Consider the following 20,430-nt stretch of genomic DNA (forward strand, 5'->3'; position numbering starts at 1 on the left):
GTAGGGTAGGCAATTTTTGTTTCAAACACTTTGTCATAAAGGTTGAAATCCTCTTCACATCCTTATAGCAATCAAAAATAGAATCGGTCTAAATATTAAAACGCGTATATCTTCTATGGAAGTCACAAGACCGAAAAATGTTCGTCTAATCATTGCATTCAATGCCCTACCTGCCTGTTAACACGCATGATAGCTTTTCAGCGTGTTTATGAACGCCGTTGACTTAACGTTACACTACTGTATATATGACCTACCCCAACCCCGTCCCTAAACCTATATCAGTCACTGGGGTTAATAGCATTTATGAGTCTTCCCCTACCATCCTAGGAAAAAAATATCGCTCCCCAAGCAAGAGAAGCAAGAACGAGCGAGAAACAAACTGCTTTATGGCAATTCGACATAATTCTATGATACTGTGTATGATATAATATTACCCACTCGGTTGACATAGCTCCACACGAAAAAATTGACCAGCTCCGATAAGGCATAACAAATGCACATAAGCAGCGGGAGGAAGGTGCCGTAAGTGACAGTGTTGTAAAAATATACACCGCACAGATGTAGGGGGAGCTCAATGAGGAAACATGTGACAACAAAAGTGAAAATCAATGAAGAAATGACTTGCCAAGTTACCCTTTAAATTACCTCCTGGACCAAAACATTGAGCTTATGCTGCGTTCACGGCACGCCATGTCTTGTGAAGACACTTCTGTGTGCGTTAATGCGTTTTAAGGAGGCGTGGCTTTGGAGACGCTCTAAAGGGAGGGTGGGATCTCATGCTTTCAAAGCTAGCTTGCTATTGCTAGCCGCTCCGAAATGCCTACCTTTGATGACAGAATTTTCTTTTTTGGGTAAACTCAATCTTTAATGCACTGTGATGTAACATGAACATTTTTTTATATTGTTTAACTAACAATAACAAAGGTTAATAAATACCAGTGTTGTAGTCGAGACCACCTCACTCGAGTCCGTGTCGAGACCGAGACCAGAGAGAGTCGAGTCCGAGACCAGAGACGGTCGAGATGATAATTTACTTTTATTTACTTGGAGAAATCCTTTTTTTTACTGAATTTACTTAGAGTTTAAAAAATATGATCAGTTTAGGGTAAAAAGGCCACATAGTAGGTGGTGTAAAAAGTAATTTTATTACAATTTGTCATTTGTACATTTGTATTTGTACAATTTGTTTCTAGTGCGCAACTGCGCCAATCACCAATCACTGGGCGTGTCAATCAATTTAAAGAAATATTTTATTAACATACATTAATAATCATGAAAAATATTTTGAATTGAACTCGAGTGGACTCGGGAATAAGTCCGAGTCCTGAAAAAAAATGTTCGAGTACGAGTCAATTCGGAGTCCAAATGCACACGAGTCCATGACACGAGTCCATTAAAATATGGTCTCGAGACCGAGTCCGAGTCTCGAGTACTACAACACTGATAAATACTGTAAAAATATATTACTCATTGTCAGTTCATGTCAGTCAATGCGTTAATAATGTTAACAAATGAGAATTATTGTAGAGTTACCATTTGACCTCTTGTTTTTTGTGCATACTAAAGAAAAACAGCTGCAAAACTAACCCACGTTTTTCTATATTTAAAATGTCCAATTCACTTAATTTAGTGTTAGGCAGTGCTAACTTAACATGCCATGCCTTTTACGATTCGGTCTCTGAATCCAAGTCCAAAATGAATATTCCAAACAAACTGCCTCAAAAAAGTATAATGTGTTTGCATGGCCACTTTAATATTCTCTCCTGGCAGGAGCAGCCCATACAGTTCCTCAACCACAAGAACTCCACACAGGGGTTCCATCCTGGCAAAAACAGAGGAGTCTTTGATTGGGGGAACATTCAGCTCCCAGCCGTCTGTTTTAATAAGAAATAGGGAAATGAGGGGAGAAATGCAGGGAAAAAGAAAACGAATGTCTGTTTGGGTACAGATTAATAAGGACTTGAAGCTTCACATGGAGCCAAGGGAAATAAGACGTGCACCCAGAGCATTCCATTCAGATGAAACCCTAAAGACTTTGTTTGGGTCAATGCAGAGCGCTTTTCATTCTGACAGGGGCTTTTAGCCAGTAGAGGCACCAAACATAATTGCAAAAAATAGTATTCCTTTCAAACAGGTTCCCAACCACTGCCCCGTCTGCCATTGGTCTGGGAAACAGAGAGCCCTGGTACAAACTCACGCCATTGGTTAAGGCAGATTTTGATCAACACAGCAATGATTTGAAAGTGCCAAATAGGTAAGTCAACCAACAAATGATTTGCGTAAAGGGAAAGTTTACTCCCTACAAAAGAATTCAATGTGGTTCAATGTTGTTCGGTTCCCAACGTTCTTCAAAATATTTTCTTTTATGTTACACAGAAGAAAAGTCATACAGGTTTGGAATGATATCAGGATTATACAATTTAATTGTCAACATCTTCATGTTGTTTAATGTTCTCATGTCATGGAACATAAAAGAAGATATTTAGCGAAATATCCTAGTTTTATTTTTTTATGCCCCTACAATAGAAGTCATTGGAGTCCAATGTTGTTTGGTTCCCAACATTCTTCAGAATATCTTTTAGGTTCCGCAGAAGAATGAAAATCAGATGGGTTCGGAATGATGTTAGGATGTTTTAAATGACACCATTTAAAATTTTTGGGTTAACTACCTCTTTAAAGGGATTCTCCACTTTTTTTTTTTGGAAATAGGCTCATTTTACAACTCCCCCAAAGTTAAACGGTTGAGTTTTACCATTTTTCAATTTGTTCAGCCAATTTTCTGATATTTAGAAGAATGTTAGTAACCAGACAGTTTCTGGTCTCATTGACTTCCATAGTAGGAAAAAAAATATACTATGGAAGTCAATGAGACCAGAAACTGTCTGGTTACTGATATTCTTCTAAATATCAGAAAATCAGCTGAACGAATTCGAAAACGGTAAAACTCAACTGTTTAAGTTTGGGGGAGTTGTAAAATGAGCCTATTTCCAAAAAAAGTGGAGTATCCCTTTAAGGAGCATTCACACAAACAAACGTTTAAATGAACATTGAGGTTGCCAATATTAAAAATGACACTGTTTGTGCTAAAGAGGATTTGCATTAAAATATCACGAAAAAATTATGTCGCTAATATACTCGCTAAACATGCTGTTTTTGTTAAACCATTGAAGACTAAACATCAGGCACATCATATTAAGTTCATATATGTTATGTGGTTCAGTTTAGATTGTGGAAAATGAGGACATACCAACAACTTTGGGTAGTTTCTGTCTCCTCAGAGGGATTCTGGGGAGTTTGGTGCTGATTCGGCTGAATCCACCACAGAGGATTATTTTGGCCTTCTTACTGTTGGTGGAGTTTTCCTGGTCAGGGCTGAAAAAGAAAGGGTGACGTTAGACCAACATTACACTACACTAACAATATAGAATCCATTTCTGAGGAGAGTTAACCCCTACTAGCATTATCTGCGTACAGTATACACCATCTAACCATTAAGATTATAGATTTAATGTTGAAATGAAGGAGAAATGTAGGGATTCATTTGCCTCGCTGGCAAACTGAGGAAATCTAGGCTTACGTTCTGTAGTTTTCCAGCCATTTAGAAAAGGTGGAAAGTTTAAGAAAACAGCCGACTGTGATTTCTAGAACACGAGAGTCTTGATTTTTCCCGACTGACTGCAGAGAACAGAGGAGGCTTTCACTTCAGCGAACTGTGAACAATTCTGGTGACAGGCTTTGTTAAAAGATGTCCTTTGCTAAGGGTGAGTTTGAGATAGACGCAATGGCCACGTTCACACCGCCGCTGTCAGTCCAGTTTTACAGCACTAAATATGGTTACGTTCACACAGTTTATGTGAGCAGTACCGCTCAAGTGTTGTTAATTAAGATTTGACAGATAAACTCATGAATATTAAATAGACTTGTATTAATTATGATTAAACTTATTTGGCATTTATATACGCGCATATATAAGACTAATTCGCTGCTGATTCCTTTGAGATTTTCCTATGGGGTTTTTCAATTTATGTGTAAAATAAAGGCTGTGCTACACATAACTTGACTATTCTTTGACATTTTACAAACACCCATAGTGAAAATGCATATTTTTAAGGAATTATCTCCATTTTTGAAATCATAATTTTTTTTTTTATAAGTAAAGTATCGTCAAGTCATGTTTACTAAAGAATCATACATAAACAAATTATAAAACCCCATAGGAAAATCTTGAAGGAACCAGTTGCGAAAACGTATCCAAAACAATGCTGTGTGTTGGCATAAATGTGTTTGTTGTATTTGCATACTGTAGCTACATATGATGGTATTTTCGACCAGCTGAGAACTCATGAAGAGATGCGGTTCTGATGCCTGTGGACAGCATCGCGACTATGATGAGAAAAAACAGGTGTGCTTGAGCATTCTGTCCTTTTTAGGGTTGCATCTCGTGACATCATGTCCTGTTTTTGGTTTGTTTACATGTCTTTGGTCCATGTTGCGTTTCTATTTCATTTGAACTGCACCAGAGTTCATTTGGAAGTGGAGTGAGACCCAGTCCGCTTGTTTGGAGCGCACCATGGTTCGGATGACAGCGTTAACAGAGAAATCGCACCAGGGTACGTTTTAATCTAACCAGTGTGAACACAGTGAGGCATCCTATTTACAAATAATTAGAATTCATGAGGTTTATAAAACGTGCGAGTCAAGAGGAAAGTATTCAGGGAAAGTCTATTTTATGCACAAATGTACTCATTTTGCAAATGTTTCATGAATGAGGGCCAATGGTTAAACCCTTCATACAATCTAAAAAAACAAAAACAAAAAAAAACTTCATGATCATCACAATGAACTGTAACTGGAGATAGTGTTTTAAATTTTAACTCAGAAGGCTAGGACTGACTAAGAACTGGATTGAGAAACTAGTGTTGATTTGCACTCACTTGCGGTTGTCTTTGTTGCTACAGAGGAAGCAGCAGCACAGCAGAGACAGAAGAACCACCAGCAGGAATGTTACCAGCGTTCCAGCAGCTATTACTCCCATCCGCTGATTAGGATCTGAGAGAGACAGACGGAGATTGTAAAATTTGCAATTTAGAAAAAAATGGCACTAACATATGCATGTATATTCATTCAAATGTTTAATTTAACACAGCCATTTTTCAGGACAGATGGAGGGTGTTCAGTGAAAACAGACCAAAGTACAATTGAGGTGAGCAGAACGACAGGTAAGAAAAACCGTCTTCTAAATGCTCAAAGTTTAAGTAATTCCTAAAAGCAGTATTTCATCTTTAAATCTGAAACAGGGGATAATTCACAATCAGCTGATCTGTATCAAAAAATAAACTCTTGGCAGGGTGAGGACTCTGACCACTTGGTAAATAAATCAATAAATTGACACGAAATATTGGACATATAAGTGGTTGAGGCCGGGGCAATCATCCAGTTTTATTGGTCACAAATTATAGTAAAATTGAAGATAACAAACTATAAAAGTTAATGAACCTTATAAACACACTTGCAGAATGCCAATTTTGACCAGACTGTAATACAGTAAAAGCAAATGTAATAATTATTGCACATGGAATTTCACATTAAACAGTTTAAATGTTAATAAAAAAAACTTCTTTTTTTTTTAATGCAGTGAACATTGAAGTTTACACAGCGTTTACCTTAATAAGTACTAGGGATGGGCAACGATTAATAGCGATTAATCGCATCCAAAATAAAAGTTTGTGTTTACATAATATATGTGTGTGTAATGTGTATAATTAATTTGTATATATAAATACACACGCATGCATGTATATATTTAAGAAATATTTGCTTGTATACTTTATATATATTTACACATAATTAATATTATATATAAATATGAATATTATATTTGATATATTAATAACACATTTTTCTTAAATATACACATACATGTGTGGGTATTTATATATACAAATTAATTATACACACTACACACGCATATGTTATGTAAACACAAACTTTTATTTTGGATGCGATTAATCGCTGCCCATCCCTAATAAGTACCCAGCAGAATCCTCTAATTGACCAATCAGAATAAAGTTTCCTGAGAGCTGTGTAATATTTCACATATTTTAAAATTCATACTGAGAATAATTTGATGTTGCATCATTGCAGATGGCATTTCCCATAAAACAACTTTCACATTATCTTGAGTTTTTCTATATGCTAAAGAAGAACATTGTACCTAAATTAAACTAAATGTACTTGAAATTTCCACACCAGTCAGGAGTTTAAGAGCTAGCAGTTGTGTCCTGTGAGATGCAGGAAGTCTGCAAGTGGCGTCTTTGAATCTGTTGCCAACAGGCATTATCACTGGAGCATAATGTGTGGCCATTCGGCTCTTCCGTTCATAAACAAAGACTGTGATGGGATGCTTAACTTGGCACTGCTGACAATGAAGAATTTCTGCTGTTGGATGCACCATATTTTTCGTCTGGATCATCCAAGGCCAATTATTAGTTCAATATGCATATGTTATGTCATTTATTAATATTTATGCAACATAAACAACTTAAACCCAGATAAACACAACCAGCAGGCCATAAACAAATGTTTATAATAAACTATGTATGAATGAGGCAATTACCCAGCAAACACAGAACGTTCCCGAATGGTCCCATGAGGTTATTTTTTTGGGAACCAATGTTCCATGTAGGTTATTTTTAGGTTCCATTTTTATAACGTAATGAGAATTTTCCAGGAACGTTCCCTTAACCTTAAGGGAAAGTTCTAGGAACATTCTGGGAACCAAAAACGAACGTTCCCAGAACGTTGGGCTTTGGGGTCTGCTAGAATGGGTTTTCACATTTAATGTAAAAAAAATAAAATAACCAAATAATTTTTTCTCATATTTGACATTGTTGCTGCTCCTTTCTTCCCAGTCTGTCAGTAACACTGTTTAGTTCCTGTCTCAATGAAGCCCCTCCTTCTGAAAAAAAAAGCACAATATGCTCTGATTGATCAACTGGACCAGTGTGTTGTGATTGGTAAATCGTTTCGCATAGTTTATTGTAGAGCCAGACCGATATATCGGCAGGCCGATATTATCAGCCGATATTAGGCATTTTCCAAAATATCGGTATCGGCAGTTATAATGGCCGATAAATTAATATTTCAAAAATAAAATCAAAACGGACAAAACGCGCTTGAACCATGTCATGAGTGTTGGAGTTGTATAGTTTGTCCACCAGAGGGCACTCTACACAGTCCCTGTTGGCAACACTCGTTGAGTTGGTCACGAGACATACGTTGCTTGAATAACAATTAAAAGAACATCCCCATCAGTTCTCTTAACTCAAATAAGCATGACTAAATTTGTGACTGTGACTCATGTCCAGTTTTGCTGCTGTTAAATAAGCCGAAAGTGAAGCGGAATTAGCTAGTAATAGTTACGTTACGTTGTTACAGTGAAGTTGACTGTCCTTTTAACTTTTGACAATGTGACTGAAATATTGCTTTAATAGTGCGTGACGGTTATAGCAATGAGACGTATCATCTCTCCTTGGCCTGTTATATTGAAAATGTATGTTTTACAATTTGCAGTATGATGTAATCCATTGCTAAATTATGGTTCATCATAGACTAGCTAACCACAAAGCTAGCTAATGCCACTATCATCAGTCTGTTCTGTTGTGACAATAAAAGAAACAAGTTTCTTTTTAAAATGCATTATCATATTATTTTAGTTAAAACTCATAAATAACTACAAATAACTAATGTTAGGGAAATCTGTTAATTTTTTGTTGCACGTTTCTGAAATAAAAAAATAAATAAAAAAATATCGGCCGATATATCGGCATATCGGATTTTAAAACCAAAAAATATTTGCATCGGTATCTGCCTTCAAAATCCTTTATCGTCAGGCTCTAGTTTATTGCCTTTTCATAGTTCCCTGGACTATTGGCGGAAGTACCTGTTTTTTGGTGTGTTCGCACTTCAGGAACGAGGAATGATTTTAGTTCTAGGAACTCCTTTTGGAGGAACTTAAGCTTCAGAGTAGGGTCAAAACCGGCATATAATGTACACTGATTGGCCGAATGCACGTGGAAACACCAGCGTTTTTTTAAAAGACGTTTACACACACAGATTATAGCCTATATGTTTATTCCAGAAACTACTTCTATAAACATGGAAAACAGTGATAGATGGGCCTCTTAACCTTTAAGCTAAGAAGAAAATCCAACGCAACCTTGAGGGAACCAAGAGAAACATGATTGTGTATTTCTGCTCAGCTAGCAACTCTGGACACCAACCACACGGCAAACGCTAATACCTTTGTGTAACAGTTCTATATAATAACATATTAGACAGGACTGTTAGACAGATCGTAAACTAATGAACACAGAAAATGCGAGCACTGTGTGCTCATGCTGTGGCTGGCGATGTCAGCACAGTCAAAATAAAGGTCCTCCGCGCCGTCAAAATAAAAGTCACAACAAGAGGCGCGGCTACGTCACTTCAGGGTTCCTAATGGCGGTGCGAACGCAAACAGGAAAATGTTGGGAGCCATTTGTTCTCGGGGAACCACCCTGGTGGCTAGTTCCTTGAACTACCTGGTGCGAAAGCCCCTAAATGCACTTGAAATCTCTGCAGCAATTTTGTCAAACAAAGGTACAAACAGAAGTTGAAATTATTTTCAGCTGATCCCAAATGCTCCTTTCCTAATATTTTTTTGTGCAAACATTTGCTACTGAAAAACCAACTGAAAACAGTTAAAGCATAATAACTGATGACTATTTGACTCTTTGGCTACGTTCACACTGCAGGGCTTAATACTCAATTCAGATTTTTTGAAAAAATTCGATTTTTTAGGGGTTCAAGCACGAAGTGCTGAAACCCTATTGTTTTTGTACTGATTAGGGGTTCAAGCACGAAGTGCTGAAACCCTATTGTAATTGTATTGATTTTTATTATTATTATTATTATTATTCTCCCCTAAAACGCATCGTGCAGCCCAAACCGTAAGTGCTAGAGCTCTGAAACTTTGTCAGATGGTAGTACAAAAATCGAGGAGAGGTTATCAAATTATGAGCCCGATTGGCCCATAGGTGGCGCTATAGCGACCAATTGCGCGAAACGGCTCATAACTCCTAGACCGTAAGTCGTACACTCAAGTGTCTTATATCATTGGAAAGCTGGTCACCTGACGAAAAAAACGGATATCTCCGATTTCATTTCCAGTATGGAAATTTTTCCGCCATTTTGAATTTTGTCGAAAAACTACTTTTGCGAACTAGTCCCTGGGTTTTTGCCCGATCGGAACCAAACCAGTGCAGAAATGTTCTCTGGAGTCTGAAGATCAATAATTATCAAAAAAATGTTGAAATTTCTATTTCCGGTCGCTAGGGGAAGCAAAATAAACGTTGTGGGAGGAGCCTATTTTACTAAATTGGCTATAACTCAAGAAGTAAATGAGATATCTTCACCAAACTCGGTACACATGTGTACGAGTTCAATTTGAGGTCACAGTAAAAAAATAGCGACGATTGAACACTAGGTGGCGCTATAACATGAAAAAAACATAAAAAGGGCTATGACCACATGACCGTTAGTCCGATTGACTTGAAAATTGGTATGCAGTGTCTTGGACCAAGGCCCCATGTATATCTATGAGGACATTGGCGTATGTAAAAAAACATGGCCGCCATCGGCCAATGAAGTTTGAGCACCTGTGAGACAAGGTTAACGGAGGCCCATCGGAACGAAACTCGATGGGCATGTTCGACTCATGGCCCTAGAGGTCTGTAAGAATTTTGAAAAAAATCGGCCACTAGTTGGCGCTAACGAGTTTTATGGCTCTGTTATCACGTGGTGTTGCACACACCCCCACAATATGTATATCAATTGATAGATCTTCTCATGCTGAACAACTTTGCCTCAAGAACCATTGCTGTCAATCAAATCGTTCGTTAAATATTCACGAATATGTTAAAAACGTACTTTTGCGAACTAGTCCCTGGTTTTTTGCCCGATCGGAACCAGACCAGTCTGGGACAATTCTTTGGACTCTCTAGATCAATAATTATCAAAAAAAGTTGAACTTTGTCATTTGTTTTGCTATAACAGGGTCAATTAAAAAAGGGGGCATGACAAAATGCACCCAAAAGCCTATAAATCCTAAAGGAAAAGTCAGAACTTCACAAAAATTGATGAGCATATGTGTCATAACGTATTCAACAAGCCTGCAAAGTTTCATGGAGATCGGACTATAGGTGGCGCTATAATTGTTAAAAATATTAAAAACAATGTATACCCTATAGTAAATTGCCATTATTAAAACTTACAACTTAATGTCTTTTGATGCTTTTGTGCTTAAAGGCCTTAAAGGCCTAAACTGCTTGAACCCCGCTAAATGCTGCTTGCAGCTTTAATTATTATTATTATTCTTCAGACTTAAAACGCATCGTGCAGCCCAAACCGTAAGTGCTGGAGCTCTGAAACTTTGTCAGATGGTAGTACAAAAATCGAGGAGAGGTTATCAAATTATGAGCCCTATTGGCCCATAGGTGGCGCTATAGCAACCAATTGCGCGAAACTGCTCATAACTCGTAGACCGTAAGTCGTAGACTCAAGTGTCTTATATCATTGGAAAGCTGGTCACCTGACGAAAAAAACGTATATCTCCGATTTCATTTCCGGTATGGAAATTTTTCCGCAATTTTGAATTTTGTCGAAAAACTACTTTTGCGAACTAGTCCCTGGTTTTTTACCCAATTGGAACCAAACCAGTGCAGAAATGTTCTCTGGAGTCTGAAGGTTATTAATTATCAAAAAAATGTTGAAATTTCTATTTCCGGTCGCTAGGGGGAGCAAAATAAAACGTTGTAGCAGGAGCCTATTTTACTAAAATGGCTATAACTCGAGAAGTAAATGAGATATTTTCACCAAACTCGGGACCCATGTGTACGAGTTCAATTTGAGGTCACGTTACAAAAACCGCGTCGATTGAACACTAGGTGGCGCTATAATATGAAAAAAAATAAAACCACCTGACCGTTAGTCCGATTGACTCGAAAATTGGTTTGTGGTGTCTTGGTCCAAGGCCCCATGTATGTGTATGAGGACATTGGTGTATCTCAAAAAACATGGCCGCCATCGGCCAATGAAGTTTGAGCACCCATGAAACAAGGTTAACGAAGGCCGATCGGAACGAAACTCGTTGGGAATGTTCGACTCATGGCCCTAGACGTCTGTAAGAATTTTGAAAGAAATCGGCCACTAGTTGGCGCTAACGAGTTTTATGGCTCTGTAATCACGTGGTTTGCCCACACCCCCACAAAATGTACATTGTTTGATAGATCTCCTCATGATGAACAACTTTGCCTCTTGAACCATTGCTGTCAATCAAATTGTTCGTTAAATATTCACGAATATGTTAAAAACCTATTTTTGCGAACTAGTCCCTGGTTTTTCGCCCGATCGGAATCAGACCAGTTTTGGACAATTCTCTGAACTCTCTAGATAAATAATTATCAAAAAAACGTTGAAATTTTTAAATTTGCGCATGGTGTTAAATGGTTATTTAGAAAAGGGGCCGTGACAAAATGCACCCAAAAGCCTATAAATCCTAAAGGAAAAGTCAGAACTTCACAAAAATTGATGAGGACATGTGTCATAACTTATTTAACAAGCATGCAAAGTTTCATGGAGATCGGACTATAGGTGGCGCTATAACTGTTAAAAATGTTAAAAACAATGTATTCCCTATGGTAAATTGCCATTATTGAAACTTAAACCTTAATGTCTTTTGATGCTTTTGTGCTTAAAGGCCTTAACGGCCTAAACTGCTTGAACCCCGCTAAATGCTGCTTGCAGCTTTAATTTTTATTATTATTATTATTATTATTATTCTCCCCTAAAACGCATCGTGCAGCCCAAACCGTAAGTGCTGGAGCTCTGAAACTTTGTCAGATGGTAGTACAAAAATCGAGGAGAGGTTATCAAATTATGACCCCGATTGGCCCATAGGTGGCGCTATAGCAACCAATTGCGCGAAACTGCTCATAACTCCTAGACCGTAAGTCGTACACTGAAGTGTTTTATATCATTGGAAAGCTGGTCACCTGATGAAAAAAATGTATATCTCCGATTTCATTTCCGTCATGATAGATTTTCCGTCATTTTGAATTTTGTCGAAAAACTACTTTTGCGAACTAGTCCCTGGTTTTTTGCCCGATCGGAACCAAACCAGTGCAGGAATGTTCTCTGGAGTCTGAAGATCAATAATTATCAAAAAAATGTTGAAAAAGTCTCTTTGCGGTCGCTAGGGGGCGCAAAATAAATGTTGTGGGAGGAGCCTATTTTACTAAAATGGCTATAACTCGAGAAGTAAATGAGATATCCTCAACAATCTCGGTACACATATGTATAAGTTCAATTTGAGGTCACAGTAAAAAAATCGCCACGATGGAACACTAGGTGGCGCTATAAAACGAATAAAACTAAAAAAGGGCTCTGACCAGCTGACCGTTAGTCCGATTGACTTGAAAATTGGTATGCAGTGTCTTTGTCCAAGGCCCCATGTATGTGTATGAGGACATTGGTGTATCTCAAAAAACATGGCCGCCATCGGCCAATGAAGTTTGAGCACCTATAAAACAAGGTTAACGAAGGCCGATCGGAACGAAACTCGTTGGGCATGTTTGACTCATGGCCCTAGAGGTCTGTAAGAATTTTGAAAGAAATCGGCCACTAGTTGGCGCTAACGAGTTTTATGGCTCTGTTATCACGTGGTGTAGCACACACCCCCACAATATGTATATCAATTGATAGATCTCCTCATGCTGAACAACTTTGCCTCAAGAATCATTGCTGTCAATCAAATCGTTCGTTAAATATTCACGAATATGTTAAAAACCTACTTTTGCGAACTAGTCCCTGGTTTTTTGCCCGATCGGAACCAGACCAGTCTGGGACAATTCTTTGGACTCTCTAGATCAATAATTATCAAAAAAAGTTGAACTTTGTCATTTGTTTTGCTATAACAGGGTCATTTAAAAAAGGGGGCATGACAAAATGCACCCAAAAGCCTATAAATCCTAAAGGAAAAGTCAGAACTTCACAAAAATTGATGAGCACATGTGTCATAACGTATTCAACAAGCATGCAAAGTTTCATGGAGATCGGACTATAGGTGGCGCTATAATTGTTAAAAATGTTAAAAACAATGTATACCCTATAGTAAATTGCCATTATTGAAACTTAAAACTTAATGTCTTTTGATGCTTTTGTGCTTAAAGGCCTTAAAGGCCTAAACTGCTTGAACCCCGCTAAATGCTGCTTGCAGCTTTAATTTTTTTTTTTTTTTTTTTTTTTTTTTTTTTGCAAGGCCATTCACATTTCCAGTTAAATGCGACCTTTTGTGATCTGTGTGAACGTGAAATGACCCAGAAGTGACCCGCATGCGCAGAAGAGTAATCAACGGTCAACGACGTCACTTGTTGTTTGCGGAATAGTTCTTTTTTTCCATATGTTGCGAGCTTTTGTTTTATTATTATTATTGCCACAGCCCATATACAAACACAGACAACAATTATTTTATCGACGGGCAAAGTTTGAACATAAATGTAAGATTTTTCCGATCCTCACCGACCTCGTCATAAAACCCGTTTAATTGATATTACGCGTCCTCCCTCCGCGCTCCTTGCTTTGTCGCCGCCGTCCGCGGTGCGACACTGGTGGGTGTTTTTTCGCTACATTTTAAGGCATGTTTACATGTGTTTTAGCCAGGTTTTCGCCTGGAAGGCTCTATAGAAATCAATCTGGCACCCTACTGTATGAAGTTAAACTGACAGAGAGCGCTCGTTCACAGACACCAGAATGAACGTGTTCACAGTAATGTTCATCAGGCAGTAATACAGTATATGAACGCGTTCAGGCACAACACTGGGGAGACACGTCTGCAGCGGCCCATAACCGTGCAGAAACGCGTTGGAGTTAGCGTGTATTGCCTAGCTACAGGTGCGTGCAATGACGTGCAGGTCGGATATATGTGACCTGGCCGTTCAGATTGAAGTCGCATTTCAAAAGATCGGATACATATCGGATTTGGACCACATACCCAAGTGGCCTGGGTCGCATTTGAAAAGATCGGATCTGTGTCGTTTTGACTGTCATGAAAAAATCAGATACAGTTCGCATAGGGGCAAAAAAATCGGAATTAGGTCGTTTCAGCCTGCAGTGTGAAAAGATTTGTCGAGCTCAGTCCGGGTGTAGTGTGTAGTGTGTGGACATCAACACACGTCCTGAAAGCGCAGCTGCGTTCAAGGAAGGCCTCACTAAGGTCGGGCTCAATGACATCATTTCTGCCTTCACTCAAGTCCCTGCGAAAACTCTCCTGACCCACACCTTTCCTCATCACTCTGTCTCTCTTCCTGTAGTATTTCTCTCAGCTGTGTGAAACAACCCCGGCTCTCAGTAAGTCTGCGAGCAGGCAGGAAAAGAGCCAAAAAACACAGCCGTAAAAATAAGACACCGCTCTGGAAACACCATCAAGGCCGCCATGTTAAACTGCTGCTGTCTACGGCAGTGACCTACATAGTGAAGACTACGCCGGCATGTTACAAATAGCAACCGTGTGTTTCTTTTGCCTGCACAACAAGTTTCTCATTGATTTTTAAAGAGAAATTAATTATCTTTTCGTCAATTTAATTATTCAGTGATATTGAAGGTAATGCTGCATAAAAATTCATGAAAGAGATAACAATAGTGAGCAATGACTTAATTCCAGGACTGTATCTCACACAAAAGCAAACAAATGGCTTTGACAACTTTGACAAATCATGTGCAGTAAAATATATATATATATATATATATATATATTTCTCTGCATTTGAATTTTATGTTCAGGGAATGTTAGGAAAATGTTATTTTTCTTGATTCTTGAATCTATTCAAATGTTTTGGAAAATGGCACATGTTTGTCTTGTTTACCATTAACAATTGTTAACTCTTTCCGCACCATTGATGGGATAGTTTTATGGTAGGCCGATCTATTAGTGTTCTTCTGAAAGAGTGCAGAATATCCCAATCAAAACACAGATGAAGAAGATGCAGAAACAAGCGATATCAGCAGATGCATATGTAAAATAATGCATTCATTAACATTAAACAGCATATAAATCAAAAACTGCCGAATGTTATTGAATTAAATGTCGACCCAGGATGAGCTATAGGACTGTGTGAAGCTTTAGGGGTGTTGATGGACTTTTTTTTTTTACTGAGGGTCTGTTTTTTTCTTTTGCCATGTTGCATGTTTAGGCATTTCTAAAACACAATATTCTAGGGGTCATAACAATTTTGTGAAAATGATCCAAAATGCTGGCTGTGGCTGGCATTTTTTATTTTTTTTTAAAGCTGGCGTGATTAAGATAAGATAAATTTAAAGACAAAGGTAAATTTATTAGATTATAATACTTTTTTAGAAAATATACTGTATCTTGAAAATAAATAATTTTTTCTTACCACATTGGCATTTGTTTTTATTGTTTTAAATATAAACTTGACAAACAAATTTGCTTATGACAAAAATATGTTGTCAGTGGGGTAAGAAAAAAATACATTTCATTCAAAATAATTAGGATGTTTAGATATTTTTTTTATAGAAATAAAAATTTTATGGTTGCTTTTAGTTTTTTTTTTTTTTTTTGTCTCGTCCTCACCAAGGCTGCATTTATTTGATCAAAAATACAGTAAAAACAGTAATATTGTGAAATATAATTACAATTTAGATAGTGTATATATATATATATATTCATATTTAATATATTCATAAGCAGCATTACTCCAGTCTTCAGTGTCACATGATCCTTCAGAAATTATTATAATATTAACATTTTCTTGTTGAAAACAGGTGTGTTGCTTCCTAATATTTTGTGGAAACTGTAATGCGTGTTTCAGGATTCTTTGATGAATAGAAAATTCAAATAAACAGCATTTATTTGAAATAGAAATATTTTGTAACATTATAAATGTATTTACTGTTTCTTTTTGATCAAATGCATCCTTACTCAATAAAAGTATTCATTTCCTTCAAAAAAAAAAGTTTACTGACCCCAAGCATTGAACAATAAAGTAAATCCCTTTAAATATAGTATTGATGAAAACAGCTTGGCTAGGGAATATCAATCATCTGCCAGGGTAGTTGTAATACACTGCATAATTGAAGTAATGATCATGACTTGATTTTCAAAACAAATCCACTACGACAAAAGGTTAAATCTTAAGATGACCTCTGCGTCAACTGGGCAGCTATTTCTCTCCCCCTTTACGTAATGGAAAATATGACTGATGTTGAACCCCATAACTACATCTCAAAATCTCATGGGTTCTTTTGTGTCTCCATAGCAAATGACATAACATAGCTTGAGAAATGACAATTTAATTATTCCAAAGAGAGACAGGAAGGGTTTCTTACATAGGTTGCAAGCCCCTGAGACTGGGTTGCAGTTCTTGTCGTGACACGGACAGGTCTGGGCACAGTTCACTCCGAACTGACCGAACTCACAGGTCAGGTTGCAGCTAAAATGAAAAGAAATGCAAAGAGCATTGAGAAAGACAGTCAATACAATCATTGTGTACAAAGCAACAGGAGTTTCCAGTGAAAATGGAACACGGCAATCTGGGGAATTACGGGCAGTTATGTAGATGTCGGCAATGCAAATCCCAGAACAGAAAAGAGGAATGAACAATTATAATAAATGAAGTTCTTATTGAAAGACACTGAACGTCACTAAACTGAAACCGACAAAATATTTAAAATGTCTTGCGGAGAAAAGGGAAGTATTGCATAAAAATACATTTTATTTTGTTTGTGTTTAAAGTGAAGTTTCATCAATTGAAGATAAAGGTATGATATATTGTGAACTAACTGAAATAGACTAATTTGGCATTTCCTAAAGAAACCGATTGCAGTTTAATATGCAAATATTACAAGGATGCAATTTAAGATTTTGAATGCTGAATAATCGAACAATTTATTTATTTAATGTTTAACTATACCATTCACTACAAGTGGGGTCAGTAGGATTTTCTTTTTTAATTTAAATTTAAATGTAATGAAAACTTTTATTCAGCAAGGACATCAATCAAAAGTGTCAGTAAAGATATGTATAATTTTACAAATGATTTCTGTTTAAAATAAATTCTGACCTTTTGAACTTCCTATTCATCAGTTTCACAACATATTAAGCAACACAACTGTTATCAACAATGATAATAATACGTTTTTTGAGCAGCAAATTAGAATGATTTCTATAGGATCATGTGACACTGAAGACATAAGAAGAGTAATGATGCTGAAAATTCAGCTTTGATCACAGGAACAATTTATTAACAATATAAAAAAAAGCTAATAAAAGCCTGAAAGTGGATTTTTGGAGTCTGAACATTTAAGTGATTCAGGCTCATCAATATTATTCTCTTTCGATCACTGTAATTATAGACTACAGAGTTTGAAAATTACTTATTTTTTGTTACAAGGGCAAGTAAACGTTTTTTTCTCACAAAAATGTATTTATGTGTTGAATATGAATTTGAGTTTGGCAAAGAACTAATTCTCATTTGACCAATTGGGGTGTCATGTCTAGCACACTGCAATTTGTTTAAAGTTACTCATCTTTAAACCATTTAGAATGAGTCTTTGTTGATTTTGTGATTCATCCGTTAGTGAAAACAGGCCTTGATATCAAGATGACCTAAATATGTGCGTGACTTACTATGTCCCATTGAAGCCAGGGTCACAGAGACACTCTCCTGTGGCAAAATGGCAGTCTCCATTAAAACAGTGGCTGCAGTCTTTTTCACAGTTGTCTCCATAGGTGCCGTTAGGGCAGCGCACATCACAGCTACACAAAGACAAAAATACAGACAGACTGAGGATCAGGGGTCAAGTTTTCATGGAAAGAGTCTTCAAAGAGCAATATAGGAAGAATTTGAGAGGTGATCTTATAAACTTTCTATTCATTAAATAGTGAAATATCCATAAAAAGTTTCCACAAAAATATTAAGCAGCGCAGCTTTTCTCAACATTAATAATAATAAAAAGTTTTATAAGGAGCAAATCAGCATATTAGAATGATTTCTGAAGGATCATGTGACTCTGGAGTAAAGATGCTGAAAATTCCACTTTGCATCAGGAATACGTTACATTTTACAATATATTACAATAGAAAACAGAAGTTTAATAAATTGTAATAATATTTCACAACATTACTGTTTTATTGTATATTTGATCAAATAAATGCAGCCTTGGTGAGAATAAGAGACGTCTTTAAACATTTCCTTTAAACCATTATAAATCTTTCCAACCACAACCGTTTAATAGTGTGTTTGATGTATAAATGTTTTGTTTAGATTTTATGTGCTTCTATTTATGTTTATTATTATAATTTCAATCATATAGTGTGTGTAAATAACACTTTCTTAGTGAATTCCCCCTCAGTTGTCTACAGAAGCCCTGAACCGCAACGTAAAAAATTAAATCTAGCATTTCGAGATTAAAGTCGAAACATTTCAAGATTAAAGTCGAAACATTACGAGATCAAAGTCGAAACATTACGAGATCAAAGTCGAAACATTACGAGATCAAAGTCGAAACATTTCGAGATCAAAGTCGAAACATTACGAGATCAAAGTCGAAACATTTCGAGATCAAAGTCGAAACATTTCGAGATCAAAGTCGAAACATTTCGAGATCAAAGTCGAAACATTTCGAGATCAAAGTCGAAACATTTCGAGATCAAAGTCGAAACATTTCGAGATCAAAGTCGAAACATTTCGAGATCAAAGTCGAAACATTTCGAGATCAAAGTCGAAACATTTCGAGATCAAAGTCGAAACATTTCGAGATCAAAGTCGAAACATTTCGAGATCGAAGTCGAAACATTTCGAGATCGAAGTCGAAACATTACGAGATCGAAGTCGAAACATTACGAGATCAAAGTCGAAACATTACGAGATCAAAGTCGAAACATTTCGAGATCAAAGTCGAAACATTACGAGATCAAAGTCGAAACATTTCGAGATCAAAGTCGAAACATTTCAAGATCAAAGTCGAAACATTTCGAGATCAAAGTCGAAACATTTCGAGATCAAAGTCGAAACATTTCGAGATCAAAGTCGAAACATTTCGAGATCAAAGTCGAAACATTTCGAGATCAAAGTCGAAACATTTCGAGATCAAAGTCGAAACATTTCGAGATCAAAGTCGAAACATTTCGAGATCAAAGTCGAAACATTTCGAGATCGAAGTCGAAACATTTCGAGATCGAAGTCGAAACATTACGAGATCGAAGTCGAAACATTACGAGATCAAAGTCGAAACATTACGAGATCAAAGTCGAAACATTTCGAGATCAAAGTCGAAACATTACGAGATCAAAGTCGAAACATTTCGAGATCAAAGTCGAAACATTTCGAGATCAAAGTCGAAACATTTCGAGATTAAAGTCGAAATTATAGTCGAGACATTTCGAGAGTACGAGAATACAGTCTTCCGTAGAAGCTGCATGTGTGCTTGCCATTGTTTCACATTGCCACACACACAGGCATTCATGATGGTGCATAGCAAGTGTTTCACACTGTGTGCGTGTGTGTGTGAATGCACACACTTTTATGGAAGAATGTATTATCGTAATATTTCGACCTAAATCTCGAAATGTTTCGACTTTTATCTCGAAATATTTCAACTTTAATCTTGAAATGCTAGATTTTTTTTTACGTTGCAGTTCAGCGTTTCCGTAGTTGTCTAATACCAAGAAAAAAAAATGTTTTTTTTGTTTTCATTAACAGTCATTCTTTTATAACTGTCAGCTACAATAGGGTTCACTATCAGCCAAAGATTCTTACCGATCTCCAATCCAGCCGGGATTGCAGTGGGAGCACTTCCCATCGATGCGGTTGCAGAAGTGACCGTCTTTGCACGGCGGACACTGATCCTTACAGTTCTCTCCGAAGTAACCCTCCACACACGGCTGGTCACATCTTGTCCCGTTCCAGCCGCTCTCACACGTTACACAGCGCCCGTCCGTCACCTTACAGGGCTGCTGGCCTTTGCAGTGGCCACACCTGGTATCAACGGCAGAAAGGAAAGCCCCGGGATCGTCCAGGTATGGTCAGTCAAATAAAGAAGAGAACAAGTTATGGCAATAAATTCAAGAAGATATAAAGCTCTGAATATGAATATACTGCACACTACTGCTCTTAAAGGGATACTCCACTTTTTTTTTTGGAAATAGGCTCATTTTACCACTCCCCCAGAGTTAAACAATTGAGTTTTAATGTTTTCAAATCCATTCAGCCGATTTTCTGATAGAAAAATATCAGTAACCAAATAGTTTCTGGTCTCATTGACTTCCATAGTAAGAAAAAAATATACTATGGAAGTCAATGAGACCAAAAACTG

The 20,430-nt window shown here is 37.1% G+C and overlaps 1 protein-coding gene and 1 long non-coding RNA gene across 2 annotated transcripts in view; one reads left to right on the forward strand and one right to left on the reverse strand.

The window, feature by feature from the left end:
• scarf2 (scavenger receptor class F, member 2) overlaps nucleotides 1–20,430 on the reverse strand; it is a 41,853-nt gene that overhangs the window by 9,539 nt on the left and 11,884 nt on the right. The window contains exons 5-9 of the mRNA XM_039658945.2: nucleotides 19,875–20,093; nucleotides 17,744–17,872; nucleotides 16,444–16,547; nucleotides 4,935–5,049; nucleotides 3,248–3,372 (exon numbers count right to left, since the gene is read on the reverse strand). Coding sequence (XP_039514879.1) covers nucleotides 3,248–3,372; nucleotides 4,935–5,049; nucleotides 16,444–16,547; nucleotides 17,744–17,872; nucleotides 19,875–20,093 — 692 coding nt within the window. The remainder of the gene's footprint in view (nucleotides 1–3,247; nucleotides 3,373–4,934; nucleotides 5,050–16,443; nucleotides 16,548–17,743; nucleotides 17,873–19,874; nucleotides 20,094–20,430) is intronic.
• On the forward strand, nucleotides 4,339–19,950 carry LOC148981761 (uncharacterized). Its single transcript, XR_016168389.1, has 3 exons — nucleotides 4,339–5,071; nucleotides 5,158–5,219; nucleotides 19,839–19,950. It is a non-coding gene; the product is annotated as an uncharacterized LOC148981761 (long non-coding RNA).

This window comes from Pimephales promelas, chromosome 4 (genome assembly GCF_988280905.1).
Source record: "Pimephales promelas chromosome 4, fPimPro1.hap1.1, whole genome shotgun sequence".
NCBI lineage: Eukaryota > Metazoa > Chordata > Actinopteri > Cypriniformes > Leuciscidae > Pimephales > Pimephales promelas.